The 16,443-nt window shown below is 43.7% G+C and overlaps 1 protein-coding gene across 2 annotated transcripts; it reads right to left on the reverse strand.

Moving 5' to 3' along the window:
- Positions 1-7,214: 7,214 nt before the first annotated feature.
- On the reverse strand, positions 7,215-8,274 carry LOC128313439 (keratin-associated protein 4-2-like). 2 transcript variants are annotated; one of them, XM_053212105.1, is made up of 2 exons: positions 7,775-8,274; positions 7,215-7,627 (listed from the first exon to the last, which is right to left on the reverse strand). In XM_053212105.1, the coding sequence occupies exons 1-2, from the start codon at positions 8,257-8,259 to the stop codon at positions 7,588-7,590; spliced, it is 525 nt and encodes a 174-aa protein (XP_053068080.1). In that variant the 5' UTR covers positions 8,260-8,274; the 3' UTR covers positions 7,215-7,587. The 2 variants fall into 2 exon arrangements, with proteins under 2 accessions (XP_053068080.1, XP_053068079.1); XM_053212104.1 differs by having other exon boundaries at positions 7,215-8,274.
- Positions 8,275-16,443: the final 8,169 nt, after the last annotated feature.

The following is a 16,443-nucleotide window of genomic DNA, read 5'->3' on the forward strand; positions in this document are numbered from 1 at the left end:
CTGAGACTTGGCAATGAGTGGGTGGCCCTTCGCTGTTTCCATTGCAGATCCTAGATCTATAGAAACTATACAATTCATCTACAGAGGGAAAAGAAACAAAAAACCAGTATGATCCCTGATGTCAAAATGTAGGTCTAGGTCTACATGTCACTACTTTGTAGACAACCAGCCTTGATTTCCATTTCTGGCTGCACTCTGAAAGCCGGGTTCCTGGCCATGTAAGAGGAAGTGCTTAAGGAGGCCAAGACATGGCCAAGTAAGTACTGGGAATTCATCTGCGCATGGCAAACAGAATAAACCCATTATAAAAGGCATTATTTTAGCTTAAGAGCAATATATTCCCATGTGTTTAAGTAAGAGTAGGTGGTGTTTTTACTTTACATTTTGGCAGATTTGTTGTGAAAAAATTCAGGCCATACCACATCATCTGAAGAGCAGAGAATACGTCCAATAGTTGTACGAGGATCTGTCCCTTGGTACTGAGCTAGAGTTAGAAGGAAAGCATAGACATTGAAGAGCCCATCAAGAAATAGAAAATTTGAACAGACCCATAACCAGTAAAGAAATCGAATTAGTAGTCAAAAATGTCCCAAAACACAAGAGTCCAGAGCCAGATGGCTTTCCAGGGGACTTCTACCAAACATTTAAGGAAGAGTTCATGCCTATTCTCTTGAAGCTGTTCCAAAAAAATAGAAATGAAAGGAAAACTTTCATACCCTTTCTATGAAGCCAGCATTACGTTGATTCCAAAACCAACCCCATTAAAAAGGGGAACTATAGACCAATTTCCCTGATGAACATGGATGCAAAATCCTCAAGATATTAGCCAACTGGATCCAACAATACTTAAAAAAAAAAAAGTATTCACCTCGCCCAAGTGGGATTTATACCTGGGATGCAGGGCTGGTTCCATATCTGCAAAACAATTAACGTGATTCATCACATCAATGGAAGAAGGTTCAAGAACCCTATGATCCTCTCAATAGATGCAGAGAAAGCATTTGACAAGATACAGCGTCCTTTCTTGATAAAAACCCTCAAGAAAGTAGGGGCAGAAGGAGCATACCTCGAGGTCATAAAAGCCATATAGGAAGAACCCAACACTAATATCATCCTTAATGGGGAAAAACTGAGAGCTCTCCCCCTAAGGTCAGGAACACGACAGGGATGTCCACTCTCACTACTGTTATCCAACATGGTATTGGAAGTCTTAGCCTCAGCAGTCAGACAACACAAAGAAATAAAAGGCATCCAAATGGGCCAGGAGGGAGTCAAACTTTCACTCTTCGCAGATGACATGATACTCTATGTGGAAAACCCAAAAGATTCCACCAAAAAACTGCTGGAACTGATTCATGAATTCAGCAAAGTTGCAGTATATAAAATCAATGCACAGAAATCGGTTGCATTCCTACACACCAACAATGAAGCAACAGAAAGAGAAGTCAATGAATCGATCCTGTTTACAACTGCACCCAAAACCATAAGATACCCAGGAATAAATCTAACCAAAGAAGTGAAAAAAATCTATACACTGAAAACTTATAGAAAGCTTATGAAAGAAATTGGAGAAGACAAACCCCAGAAAGGAAAAATATCCCATGCTCCTGGATCGGAAGAACAAATATTGTTAAAAGGTCGAGACTACCCAAAGCAACCTACATATTCAATGCAATCCCTATCAAAATAACACCAGCATTCTTCACAGAGGTAGAACAAACAATCCTAAAATTTGTGTAGAACCAGAAAAGACCCCGAATAGCCAAAGCATTCTTGAAGAAGAAACCCAATGCAGGAGACATCACAATTCTGGACATCAAGCTGTATTACAAAGCTGTAATCATCAAGACAGTATGGCACAAAAACAGACACTCAGGTCAGTGGAGCACAATAGAGAACCCAGAAAGGGATCCACAAACTTATGGCCAACTAATCTTTGACAAAGCAGGAAAGAATATCCAATGGAATAAAGACAGTCTCTTCAGCAAGTGATGCTGAGAAAACTGGGCAGCGACATGCAGAAAAACGAACCTGGACCACTTTCTTACACCATCCACAGCAATAAACTCAAAATGGATGAAAGGCCTAAATGTAAGACAGGAAGCCATCAAAATCCTCAAAGAGAAAGCAGGCAAAAACCTCTTTGACCTTGGCCACAGCAGCTTCTTACTCAGCATGTCTCTGGAGGCAAGGGAGACAAAAGCAAAAATGAACTACTGGGACCTCATCAAAATAAAAGTTTCTGCACAGCAAAGAAAACAATCAGCAAAACTAACAGGCAACGCACGGAATGGGAGAAGATATTTGCAAACGACATATCAGATAAAGGGTTAGTATCCAAAATCTCTAAAGAACTTATCAAACTCAACACCCCCAAAACAAATAATCCAGTGAAGAAATGGGCAAAAGGCATGAACAGACACTTCTCCAAAGAAGACATCTGGGAAATACAAATCAAAACCGCCATGAGATACCACCTCACACCTATCAGAACGGCTAACATTAACGACTCCGGTATAAACAGATGTTGGCGAGGATGTGGAGAAAGAGGATCTCTTTTGCACTGCTGGTGGGAATGCAAACTGGTGCAGCCACTCTGGAAACCAGTATGGAGGTTCCTCAAGAAATTAAAAGTAGAACTACCCCACGACCCAGCAATTGCACTACTAGGTATTTACCCAAGGGATACCGGTGGGCTGTTTCGAAGGGACATATGCACCCTAACGTTTATATATATATGTATATGTGTGTGTGTGTGTGTGTGTGTGTGTGTGTATGTACACACACACACACACACACACACACACATCCACAATGGAGTATTACTCGGCAATCAAAAAGGATGGAATCTTGCCATTTGCAACTATGTGGATGGAACTAGAGGATATTATGCTAAGCAGAACTAGCAAGTCAGAGAAAGACAAATATTACATGACTTCACTCATATGAGGACTTTTAAGATACGACACAGATGAACATAAGGGAAGGGAAGAAAAATATAAAAACAGGGAGGGGGACAAAAACATAAGAGACTCATAAATATGGAGAACACAGAGAGGGTTACTGGAGGGGTTGAGGGAGGGGGGATGGGCTAAATGGGTAAGGGACATTAAGGAATGTACTCCTGAAATCACTGTTACACACTATCTGCTAACTAACTTGGATGTAAATAAAAAAAAAAAATAAATTAAATAAAAATTGTTTTTTAAAAAAGAGCCCATGTGTGACCCACTGGCAAATGCAATCTCTTTCTAAACCTTTCTAAATCTCTTACCCACTGGTAAATGTCAGTGGATCTTACCATGAAAAATGAGAAATAGAAGAAAGCTTACCACTTCTCAAATCCTATTAGAAAAAACAACTGTTATATATTGTATTTTTCCACGGAGGAGCCAGCTCACATATTAACATATGAATTCTTTTTCTTGCGAAGACGCCATGGAAGCATTCATTTGACTAACAACACCCTAATATTGCATTTTTACAATGAAAAAAAATGCACATATGGTGTAAAGCATACAAAGTACACGTACGTGATAAAAAATAGTTATAGGGGCGCCTGGGTGGCTCAGTTGGTTGAGCGTCCAGCTTCAGCTCAGGTCATGATCTCGCTTTCTGTGGGTTCGAGCCCCATGTCGGCCTCTGTGCTGACAGCTCAGAGCCTGGAGCCTGCATCCGATTCTGTGTCTCCCTCTCCTGCCCCTCCCCCGCTCGTGCCCTGTCTCTCTCTCGCTCCCTCAAAACTAAGTAAACATTAAAAAAATAGTTATAGAGCAAACATCCACATATCAAAACCTGGAGTCAAGAAATAGAACCTTGTTACTACTAAGAAGGCTCTTCTATGCCTTTTCTTGACCACGAACATTTTTCCACCCTCCAGATGATTATTATGCTGATTTTTCAAGTAATCTTTTCATTTATTTTTCTTGCAGTTTCATTACCTATGTAGGCATCCCTATATGATACAGTTTTATTTCGCATCTTTCTGAGTTTTTATATGAATGAAATCTCACTGTAAGTGTAACTTTTTTACTCAATATTATGGAAGAGTTTGGGTAGGTAGCTTCCAAGAAGGTCCAACGTTTTCCACCTCTTGGAGTTCATGGTCTCATGTAATTCCCACCCCTCAAGTAAACTGCGTATCAACAGGATATGACAACATCAAGTGATTGAGTTACAAAAGATTGTGACTTTCATCTTAATGCCAACTCTTTCTGTCTCTCACTGGCTTTGATGAAGCCAGGTCCTATGTGAGAGATCCTTGCAGCAAAGAACTGAGCATAGTCTCCATTCAACAACCAGCAAGGAAGCGAGGGCCTCCCACCTGTGGCCCTAAAGGATCTGAATCCTGCCGCATAAATGTAGTTGGAAGTAGAGTCTTCCCCAGGCGAGACCTCAGATGAGACCCCAGTGCTAGCCAGCACCTTGAGTGCAGCCATGTGAAACCCTATGAAATGGAGAGTCTGGGTGGGCCATACCTGGATTTGGATCCACAGAAGTAGAGAAAATAAATGTCACTATAAGCTGCTAAATTTGGGGGTAATGTTACATAACAGTAGGTAACCAGTATAGATTTATCTAGGACCACGGCACACACAGGTGAGAAGGGAGGCATCGAAAGGTGCCAAGAAATAGAAATGCTAAAATGGATACAGCCATAAGGTCACAAAGCCCACGTAGCCATTCCCTAGGAGGGTCTGGGGCACTCTCTTTACCACGCTATTAGGGACTCATCAAGTACCGGTGTCAGCAGCATCTTGGCAGAGGAGTGCCTATTGTCTAAAGTTAGAGGTTGTGGTAGGGAATACTGTGACCAAACTGTGCTCCCTAGGAAGAATGGGGATGGTCCTAGCTCTGAATGACTGAGTCATATGCAGGACTTAATTGTAGGAAGTAATGTGGGTATAATTATGTGATTGCCAACAAGGTTGGAATGACAAAGGGGGCAGAATGATATGTGACCGTCAGGGATCTATCAATATGGATCATAAAGCATGATGTCCCTCATATAGGATATAGGCAGCCAACTCAGATACACCTTTATAGAAGAGAGAGAGAGAGAGAGAGAGAGAGAGAGAGTGTGTGTGTGTGTGTGTGTATAGGTGTGTGCATGCAATTAAAGGAACAAGAATAAAAGAACAAAGGCTGAGACCATGAACCAATGGAAAGTCATGATCCCTGGCAGAGTTTGCAGAGTCAGGGTATTAAGTAGACCTAGAAACCATTAACCTAGAAATGAAGAGGCCAGTCGTCTAGGATGAAGGGCTGCACAAGTATATATCATAGAATTTCTTTCATCCTTACTCAAGGAATCTATGGCCATTGGTTCAGCAGAAACAGGAATACTCATGTGTTTGCAGGCTGTCGGATGAGATCTGAGGTGAACTCGCTACTGGATACGTACAATCATTCATGGTTCCTATTTAAACACCTTGATCTAATGTCAGAGTTAAAGGAGAAGGTTCCTCACTACCTTCACCCCAGTGATCCACTGGGGAGAATTTGTGCCACCTTCTACCATAATCGTAGCCTGTGAACATCTAGAGGTCTCGGCTCTAAGACAGGAAAGCTACCTGGAAGGGACATGGTAAAGTTCTATGTGGAATTAACCTCCGGCTGCCACCTTATCCTTTTGGACTTCTAGTGCCTAGACATAGGAGCTATGGGAGCCACAAGGAATATGTTTAGCACATTACATGTTTAGGCGATCTGCAGGGACATTCGTGGTATTCCTATTCCTGACATTCACTGCAGATGGACAAGTAGTTGTAGTCTGAAGAGGACACAGGAACCATGGGTTCAGAACTCTCAGGAATGGAGACCATGGTCACTATACCAGGCAAGTCAGCTAAAAGAGCGCAGAAGCTGCCCATTAACTCTCATCTAGGTTTTTACAGAAACTGTGGCAAACGACCTGGAGCAAGGTTACTGAGAGAAATGCATAGATATGGGCAGAACCAGGAGTAGGTATACGATATCCCATTCTGATTCTCTTTGCCATACATGCCCTCATCCACAAGGTAGTTGAGTGTGGGCTACGCGTGGTTCACACTGATCACGCACTATCTGCAGGTAACTGTCTCAGGCTCTGGGGTGGGGGACACCTGGAGTTCTTGCTCTCCATCCTTTCCACTCACCAAAGGATGTTGACGTAGGAGCACAAAGGCCCAGCCGCTTTTTCCACTAAGATGAGCAAGTCTGTGGCCCAGTACACACCCCTCATGTGTGGGTCAGAATACGGGGGCGGAGTTGAACTGAAAGCACCCTTTGTCTTAGCTTCTTTTACTACCCTGTGCTGACTCCGCTTTGCACTGGGTCTCCTGAGAGCACCTCCTTCCTTATGCAGTACTTACGCAGGAATACCCGTTGTAGGCTCTGGTGTTTTGAATGCAACGTGAGAATCGCAGTTTGGTGCGGTCCGCCTCAAGCATAGCCTCCTTGAGAGAGACACTTCCTAACATGGTGAGCTGTTTTATTCGTGGGAGTGTCTCCTGTCCCTCGCGATACATGATCTTTCAGGAATTGGACACAGGAAGTCTAAAACCAAGTGTGCACCAACTGTGAGAAGAAACAACATCCTATGAAAAGATTCAGTGGTTCAGCGGAGAATAAGGTCGAGAGCCCACGGTGTCACCCAGTGACCGTTCATGTCATAGGGAAATGTTTGAAGGCACTGTTACTGAGACTTGGAACACTGGTGTCAGGTCGACCTCAGGGTCAGAGCTCAAAACAGAGGCTTGAGACCAAGTAGATTGTCTGGGAGGTGGTCCCCAGTAGGGCTCTAGGGATACTGTGAAGTGATCCAGGGAAGGGTGGAAACCAATCCAGGTTGATTTCAAGAGCAGGTGAGTCCTGTGGGCATCGGGGGTTCGTTCAGTGCTACTGAGGCCCTCTGGTCTCACACGCCCACTCAAGGGGAAAGAGGCTAGAGCACTTATCCACCAACTACTGGCCACCTTTTGAGCGCTTCTCCCAGGCACTTGCCTTTACTGCCCTGTCCTGTGATTTACGTTTCTTCACGTAGACTGAGCCCTCCGCAGAGTTCCAGGTGCTTGCTGCAAGCCACCATCCTACACTGTTAGCGTGGGAAGCGCCGAGGTGATAGAAGTGAAAATCCTGAAATCGCCTGCTATGATCTGCTCGTTGTGCAGAGAATAGTAGAAGACCTGACAGCTGAGGGTGACCATCGAAGAAGGAAAAAGAACGAGACACGATTTCTTATATTTATGCCTGGAAAATCAAGATTTATTTGACATTCAGAAACATCTCCATACTAGAAAATCTGGCAGCAGCTGATACATCAATCAGAATGGCATGTTAACATATATCAGATAATACAATCTTTGGAGTGATTTGGGGTGGAGTTAGTAACAAGGAGGTGAGGAGGGAGTGGGCGGTAGGGAGGTATATTCCAAGACCAACCAGTTGAAAAATCACTGGGAACTGAGGTTTTACAGTTGGCCTCACATGATTCAGCTCCCAGTTGGACGACATGAAGGAGATTGGCTGATGAAAACAGCAGGGTGCAGGTCAGGGCACTCAGCAGCAGCAAGAGCCACTAGAGCAGGTTGGGTGGTGGCAGGGGGTCTAGCAACAGCTGGGGCGGCAGCAGCTGGACACACAGCAGGTGGGGCGGCAGCAGGTGGTCCGGCAGCAGGTGGTCTGGCAGCAGGTGGGGCGGCAGCAAGGCTGGCAGCAGCTGGAGCCACAGCAATTCGAGCCACAGCCGCTGGAGCCCCCACAGCAGGGGCGGCAGCAGCTGGACACACAGCAGGTGGGGCGGCAGCAGGTGGTCCGGCAGCAGGTGGTCTGGCAGCAGGTGGGGCGGCAGCAAGGCTGGCAGCAGCTGGAGCCACAGCAGCTGGAACCCCCACAGCAGGGCCGGCAGCAGCTAGAGATGCAGCAGCTGGGGCGGCAGCAGCTGGAACCACAGCAGCTGGGGCGGCAGCAAGTGGTCCTGCAGCAGGTGGTCTGGCAGCAGGTGGGGCGGCAGCAAGGCTGGCAGCAGCTGGAGCCACAGCAGCTGGAACCCCCACAGCAGGGGCGGCAGCAGCTGGAGCCACAGCAGCTGGGGCGACAGCAGGTGGTCCTGCAGCAGGTGGTCTGGCAGCAGCTGGGGCGGCAACAAGTCTCCTGGCCACAGCCCTGGTCAGAGCAGACGGAGCCACAACAGGAGTTGACCATGGTGTCAGAGGGTGGAGGTTCTGGGATGGTTTCCAGGAGAGTGAGGGGCTTGAGTCTGACGTCTCCTCGTGCCATGGCCTCTTATATACTGCCCGTCCATGGTGAGTTGTCAACACATCTTCCTTGTGTTTGTTTACCTAATATTAACTAATTATCAGATTACACAATAATGTTTGTGCATGTAATGGTTTAAACTTGTGGGAAACAAAATTTCTTTTCTCGATGTGATGAATTCTCTCTGGTCTGCGTTTCCTCCTGATTCACACCCACTGGCATCTTCCTGACCACTTTCTCCTCATCTTCCTCCACCGTGGGCTGTCACGTGATAGGTGGCATTTGCAATCACATTTCGTACTCTCCCTCTTGTATCCCCTAGCAGGTAGGATAAGGGCCGTCCTATTTTTGGTGGTGCATTTCTTCCAATGGTCAGTGGCATGAGTAATGATCTGCATGTGACAAGAAGAAAAGGCCCTCTTTTGTGGGGCAGTTTTGAGCAAAGGGGACAGCTGTATATTTATATGACGTTGCTGATTTCTAGCCACTGGACTGGATTTTGTTGGATGTTTCTACCTTGGATCACGTCCTCTACCCTACAACCGTGGCAGACAATTATCTGTATGGTTCCCATCACTGCCATGCTTCATAGTTCATGAAGTGTTAACCTTGGTGTCATGTACGTTTGGTTTTATTTCTCCAGATGCTCTTATCTTGTGGAAGACATTGCTTTATTTTTGTTTCTTATTCTTTTTTTAGTATGAAATTTATTGTCAAATTGGTTTCCATACAACACCCAGCGCTCATCCCAACAGGTGCCCTCCTCAATACATATCACGAACCCACCCCTCCCCCCCATCAACCCTCAGTTTGTTCTCAGTTTTTAAGAGTCTCTTATCTTTTGGCTCCCTCCCTCTCTAACCTTTTTTTTCCCCCTTCCCCTCCCCCGTGGTCTTCTGGTAAGTTTCTCAGGATCCACATAAGAGTGAAAACATATGGTATCTGTCTTTGTATGACTTATTTCACTTAGCATAACACTCTTTTCACTTAGCATAATACTCTCCAGTTCCATCCATGTTGCCACAAAAGGGCATGTTTCATTCTTTCTCGTTGCCACGTAGTATTCCATTGTGTGTATAAACCATAAATTCTTTATCCTTTCATGAGTTGATGGACATTTAAAGGCTCTTTCCATAATTTGGCTATTGTTGAGAGTGCTGCTATAAACATTGGGGTACAAGTGCCCCTGTGCATCAGCACTCCTGTATCCCTTGGGTAAATTCCTAGCAGTGCTATTGCTGGGTCATAGGGTAGATCTATTTTTAATTTTCTGAGGAACCTCCACACTGTTTTCCAGAGAGGCTGCACCAGTTTGCGTTCCCACCAACAGTGCAAGAGGGTTCCCGTTTCTCCACATCCTCGCCAGCATCTATAGTTTCCCGATTTGTTCCTTTTTGCCACTCTGACTGGCGTGAGGTAGTATCTCAGTGCCGTTTTGATTGTGTTTCCCTCATGAGGAGCGACGTTGAGCATCTTTTCATGTGTCTGTTGGCCATCTGGGTGTCTTCTTTAGAGAAGTGTCTATTCATGTTTTCTGCCCATTTCTTCACTGCATTATTTGCTTTTCGGGTGTGGAGTTTGGTGAGCTCTTTATAGATTTTGGATACTAGCCCTTTGTCCGATATGTCATTTGCAAATATCTTTTCCCATTCCGTTGGTTGCCTTTTAGTTTTGTTGATTGTTTCCTTTGCAGTGCAGAAGCTTTTTATCTTCATGAGGTCCCAATAGTTCATTTTTGCTTTTAATTCCCTTGCCTTTGGGGATGTGTCAAGTAAGAAATTTCTGCGGCTGAGGTCAGAGAGGTGTTCTCCTGCTTTCTCCTCTAGGGTTTTGATGGTTTCCTGTCTCACATTCTGGTCCTTCATCCATTTTGAGTTTATTTTTGTGAATGGTGTAAGAAAGGGGTCTAGTTTCATCCTTCTGCACGTTGCTGTCGAGTTCTCCCAGCACCATTTGTTAAAGAGACCGTCTCTTTTCCGTTGGATATTCTTTCCTGCTTTGTCAAAGATTAGTTGGCCATACTTTTGTGGGTCTAATTCTGGGGTTTCTATTCTATTCCATTGGTCTCTGTGTCTGTTTTTGTGCCAATACCGTGCTGTCTTGATGATTATAGCTTTGTAGTAGAGGCTAAAGTCTGGCATTGTGATGCCTCCCGCTTTGGTCTTCTTCTTCAAGATTACTTTGGCTATTCGGGGTCTTTTGTGGTTCCATACACATTTTAGGATTGCTTGTTCTAGCTTTGAGAAGAATGCTGGTGCAATTTTGATTGGGATTCCATTGAATGTGTACATAGCTTTGGGGAGTATTGACATTTTAACAATATTTGTTCTTTCAATCCATGAGCAAGGAATGTTTTTTCCATTTCTTGATATCTTCTTCAATTTCCTTCGTAAGCTTTCTATAGTTTTCAGCATACAGATCTTTTACATCTTTGTGTAGGTTTATTCCTAGGAATTTTATGCTTCTTGGTGCAATTGTGAATGGGATCAGTTTCTTTATTTGTCTTTCTGTTGCTTCATTATTAGTGTATAAGAATGCAACTGATTTCTGTACATTGAGTTTGTATCCTGCGACTTTGCTGAATTCACGTATCAGTTCTAGCAGACTTTTGGTGGAGTCTTTCGTGTTTTCCATGTATAATATCGTGTCATCTGCAAGAAGTGAAGGCTTGACTTCATCTTTGCCAATTTTGATGTTTGATGTTTCCTTTTGTTGTCTGATTGCTGATGCTAGCACTTCCAACACTATGTTAAACAACAGCGGTGAGAGTGGACATCCCTGTCGTGTTCCTGATCACAGGGGGAAAGCTCTCAGTGTTTCCCCATTGAGGATGATATTAGCTGTGGGCTTTTCATAGATGGCTTTTGTGATGTTTAGGTATGTTCCTTCTATCCCGACTTTCTCGAGGGTTTTTAATTAAGAAAGGATGCTGAATTTTGTCAAATCCTTTTTCTGCATCGATGCACAGGATCACATGGTTCTTATCTTTTCTTTTATCAATGGGATGTATCACATTGATTGATTTGCAAATGGTAAATCAGCCCTGCAGCCCAGGAATGAATCCCACTTGATCATGGTTCATGGTGAATAATTCTTTTTATGTGCTGTTGAATTCGATTTGCTAGTATCTTATTGACAATTTTTGCATCCATATTCATCAGGGATATTGGCCTGTAGTTTTCTTTTTTTGCTGGGTCTCTGTCTGGTTTAGGAATCAAAGTAATGCTGGAAGTTTCCCTTCCCTTTCTATTTTTTGGAATAGGTTGAGAAGGACAGGTATCTCTGCTTTGAATGTCTGGTAGAATTCCCCTGGGTAGGCATCTGGTCCTGGACTCTTATTTGTTGGGAGATTTTTGATAGCTGATTCAATTTCTTTGCTGGTTATGGGTCTGTTCAAGTTTTCTATTTCTTCCTGTTTGAGTTTGGGAAGTGTGTGGGTGCTTAGGAATTTGTCCATTTCCTCCAGGTTGTCCAGTGTGTTGGCAGGTAATTTTTCATAGTATTCCCTGATAATTGCTTGTATTTCTGAGGGATTGGTTGTAATAATTCCATTTTCATTCACGATTTTGTCTATTTGGATTATCTGCCTTTTCTTTTTGAGAAGCCCGGCTGGAGGTTTATCAATTTTGTTTATTTTTTCAAAAAACCAACTCTTGGTTTCATTGATCTGCTGTGCAGTCTTTTTAGATTCTATATTGTTTATTTCCGCTCTGATCTTTATTATTTCTCTTCTTCTGCTGGGTTTGGGGTGTCTTTGCGGTTCTGCGTCTATTTCCTTTAGGTGTGCCGTTAGATTTTGTATTTGGGATTTTTCTTGTTTCTTGAGATAGGCCTGGATTGCGATGTATTTTCCTCTCAGGACTGCCTTCGCTGTATCCCAGAGCGTTTGGATTGTTGTATTTTCGTTTTCGTTGGTTTCCATATAGTTTTTAATTTCTTCTCTGATTGCCTGGTTGACCCATTCATTCTTTAGTAGGGTGTTCCTTAACCCCCATGCTTTTGGAGGTTTTCCAGACTTTTTCCTGTGGTTGATTTCCAGCTTCATAGCATTGTGGTCTGAAAGTGTGCATGGTATGATCTCAATTCTTTTATACTTATGAAGGGCTGTTTTGTGAGCCAGTATGTGATCTATCTTGGAGAATGTTCCATGTGCATTCGAGAAGAACGTATATTCTGTTGCTTTGGGATGCAGAGTTCTAAATATATCTGTTAAGTCCATCTGATCCACTGTATCATTCAGGACCCTTGTTTCTTTATTGATCCTGTGTCTAGATGATCTATCCATTACTGTAAGTGGAGTGTTAAAGTCCCCTGCAATGACCACATTCTTCTCAATAAGGTTGCTTATGTTTGTGATTAATTGTTTTATATATTTGGGGGCTCCCATTATTCAGTGCATAGACATTTATAATTGTTAGCTCTTCCTGATGGATAGACCCTGAACTTATTATATAATGCCCTTCTTCGTCTCTTGTTACGGCCTTTAATTTAAAGTCTAGTTTGTCTGATGTAAGTATGGCTACTCCAGCTTTCTTTTGACTTCCAGTAGCATGATAGATAGTTCTCCATCCCGTCACTTTCAATCTGAAGATCTCCTCAGGTCTAAAGTGAGTCTCTTGTAGACAGCAAATACATGGGTCTTGTTTTGTTTGGTTTGGTTTGTTTTGTTTTGTTTTGTTGTTTTTATCCATTCTGATACCCTATGTCTTTTGGTTGGAGCATTTAGTCCATTGACATTTAGTGTTATTATAGAAAGATATGGGTTTAGAGTCATCGTGATGTCTGTAGGTTTCATGCTTGTAGTGATATCTCTGGTACTTTGTGGTCCTTGAACATTTCACTCACAGAATCCCCCTTAGGATCTCTTGTAGGGCTGGTTTAGTGGTGATGAATTCCTTCAGTTTTTGTTTGTTTGGGAAGACGTTTATTTCTCCTTCTATTCTGAATGACAGACTTGCCGGATAAAGGATTCTCGGCTGCATATTTTTTCCGTTCATCACATTGAAGATTTCCTGCCATTCCTTTCTGGCCTGCCAAGTTTCAGTAGACAGGTCTGTCACTAGTCTTATCGGTCTCCCTTTATACGTTAGAGCGTGTTTATCCCTAGCTGCTTTCAGAATTTTCTCTTTCTCCTTGTGTTTTGCCAGTTTCACTATGATATGTCGTGCAGAAGATCGATTCAAGTTACGTCTGAAGTGAGTTCTCTGTGCCTCTTGGATTTCAGTGCCTTTTTCCTTCCCCAGATCAGCGAAGTTCTCAGCTATGATTTCTTCAAATATACCTTCAGCCCCTTTCTCTCTGTCTTCCTCTTCTGGAATTCCTAGGATACGGATATTGTTGCGTTTTATTGCATCACTTAGTTCTCTAATTCTGCCCTCATACTCCTGGATTTTTTTATCTCTTTTTCTCAGCTTCCTCTTTTTCCATAATTTTATCTTCTAATTCACCTGTTCTCTCCTCTGCCTATTCAATCCGAGCTGTGGTCGCCTCCCTTTTATTTTGCACCTCATTTATAGCATTTTTTTTTAGCTCCTCCTGACTATTTCTTAGTCCCTTGATCTCTGTAGCAATAGATTCTCTGCTGTCCTCTACACTTTTTTCAAGCCCAGCGATGAATTTTAGGACTATTATTCTAAATTCTTTTTCCGCTATATTGCTTAAATCGTTTTTGATCAATTCGTTAGCTGTCGCTACTTCCTGGAGTTTCTTTTGAGGAGAATTCTTCCGTTTCGTCATTTTGGATAGTCCCTGGGGTGGTGCGGAACTGCAGGGCACTTCCCCTGTGCTGTCTGGAGTAACTTGTGTTGGTGGGCGGGGCCGCAGTCAGACCAGATGTCTGTGCCCAGCCCACCGCTGGGGCCACAGTCAGACTGGTGTGTACCTTATCTTCCCCTCGCCCAGGGGCAGGACTCACCGTGGAGTGGAGTGGCCCCTGTGTGGGCTACTTGCACACTGCCAGGCTTGTGGTGCTGCTTTCATGGGATCTGGCGTATTAACCGGGGTGGATCCGCAAGGTGCACAGGGGCGGGAGGGGCGGGCTCCGCTCGCTTTGCTGTCGGTGGTCCCCTGAGGGAGGGGCCCTGCAGCACCAGGGAGGGAGGCCGACCCGTCCGAGGGAGGGATCCACAGAAGCACAGCGCTGGGTGTTTGCGCGGTGCAAGCAAGTTCGGTGAACTGGTTCCCTTTGGGGTTTTGGCTGGGGGATGGGAGAGGGAGATGGCGCTGGCCAGCGCCTTTGTTCCCCGCCGAGCTGAGCCCTTGTCTTCCAGGGCTCAACACCTCTCCCTCCCGGTGTCCTCTCGCCCTCCCTCTCTCCGAGCAGAGCTGTTGACTTATAACATGCCGGATGTTAAGTCCCGCTGGCTGTCAGAACTCACGCAGTCCGGCCCCTCCACTTTTGCAAGCCAGACTCGGGGGCTCTGCCTTGCCGGGCGGGCTTCCCCTCCACCGCCCCGGCTACCTCTCGCCAGTCCGTGTAGCCCGCCCCGCCTCTCCGCCCTTCCTACCCTCCTCCGTGGGCCCCTTGTCTATGCTTGGCTCCAGAGAGTCCATTCTGCTAGTCTTCTGGTGGTTTTCTGGGTTATTTAGGCAGTTGTGGGTGGAATCTAAGTGATCAGCAGGACGAGGTGAGCCCAGCGTACTCCTACGCCTCCATCTTCTCCCTGTTTCTTATCTTTTTCTTAATACAATTATTCAGCGTGAATTCTGGGGAAAAAAAAGACAAGTTTGAATATTCAGCAAGTTCCTCTCCTGAGGATTTACCTTTTGCTGGCAAATCTACAGCAAACAGTTTTTGGATCTATTTCAAATGTGAATGGATTGTAGTCAATGCGGGTTCTTTTAGTTACTGTTTCTGCTTATTCTCCATTTTGTGATAGTCCAACATAGCACACAGCAAATCGTTTGAAAGACTTATTACATATGGTTGAGACACATCCGGGAAGACCACACTTAGAGACCTACTACTTTGTTCTGTTCATTTTAGCATTGGGGAAGTGCCTCTCTCAAATTACTGCCAGGTTTTAAAGCATGTATGTTGAGTGGATTTGTTGAGATACACACATTGACAGTTACTGGCATTACAGATGTGATGTGGAGTCTCCTACCCAGGTATTTACAGTTAACTGAAAAGATTACACACACACACACACACACACACACACACACACACACACACAACTGTAATAAAATATGAAACAGTTACATCAAAGGTGGGAATAGTAGTGTAATTTAAGTAAAGAGTTGTGTTTTAGGCAAATTAGCCAAGATGACAGTTTAGTAAAGACATAGATTTTATTCATAGATAATTGTAGTCACCATTTCTCACTTACTTTTACGATTTATTATAAATTTTAGGTGAAATTTACACACATTGGAATGCACAAATCCTAACTGTATTCATCCAGTGTGATACGTTTTCAAAAACTGATGCACATCCATGTAATCCCCACATTTATCAAGAAGAAGAACATGCCCTTAGACCAAAAAGTCCCCACTTGTCATTTAGTAAACTCCCTGGTACCAGAGGCAATTGCCGTCTCAATACATTTCTCACCGTCACATTGTTTTGATCTAGAACTCCAAACAAATGATAATATAGTATAATTTCTGTTCTGTCCTCCACTTAGCTTGGCACATGCTAATGTTGATGCAGGTATCACTAGATCAGACCTGTCCTAACAAAGTACCAAGGTTTATGATAGCTATCACCAATTACTTTCATGGTACGGTAACCAACTTTCATTTAAGCTCATCATTTTTAATAACATAAACAGAGTAAGAAATTGAGTTCCTCCTGGTTTTCAAAAAAATTTCATATTGTGGAAAACATACATATACTAAAACGTGGAAAACATACAAATACAAAAATCATTATGGAGCAAATCGTCTCTATACACAACACTTGAGTCGAGAAATAGAACACTGCTCTCAAGATGGCTCTTCCTATGTCTTTTCTTGGTCATAATTCTCCTTCTATCTTATAGATGGCTACTGTGCTGATTTCTCAAGTAACTATTTCATCTATTTTCTTTATAGTTTTATAACCTAGGTATGACCCCGAAACAGTAGAGTTTGCTTTTAAATGTTTTCACATTTTATATAAGGAAATCTTACTATATATGTGTTTGGATTCTTTCACTCAATTATGTAATGGTTCTAGTAGGAAGCCTCCAAGGTGGCCCAATAATTTCAGCCTCTTGGTGT

This window comes from Acinonyx jubatus, chromosome E1 (genome assembly GCF_027475565.1).
Source record: "Acinonyx jubatus isolate Ajub_Pintada_27869175 chromosome E1, VMU_Ajub_asm_v1.0, whole genome shotgun sequence".
NCBI classification, from domain to species: Eukaryota; Metazoa; Chordata; class Mammalia; order Carnivora; family Felidae; genus Acinonyx; species Acinonyx jubatus.

What these genes read in the sequence shown, in the direction of transcription:
- LOC128313439 (XM_053212104.1), bottom strand. Translation starts at nt 8,259, where the DNA reads ATGGCACGAGGAGACGTCAGACTCAAGCCCCTCACTCTCCTGGAAACC.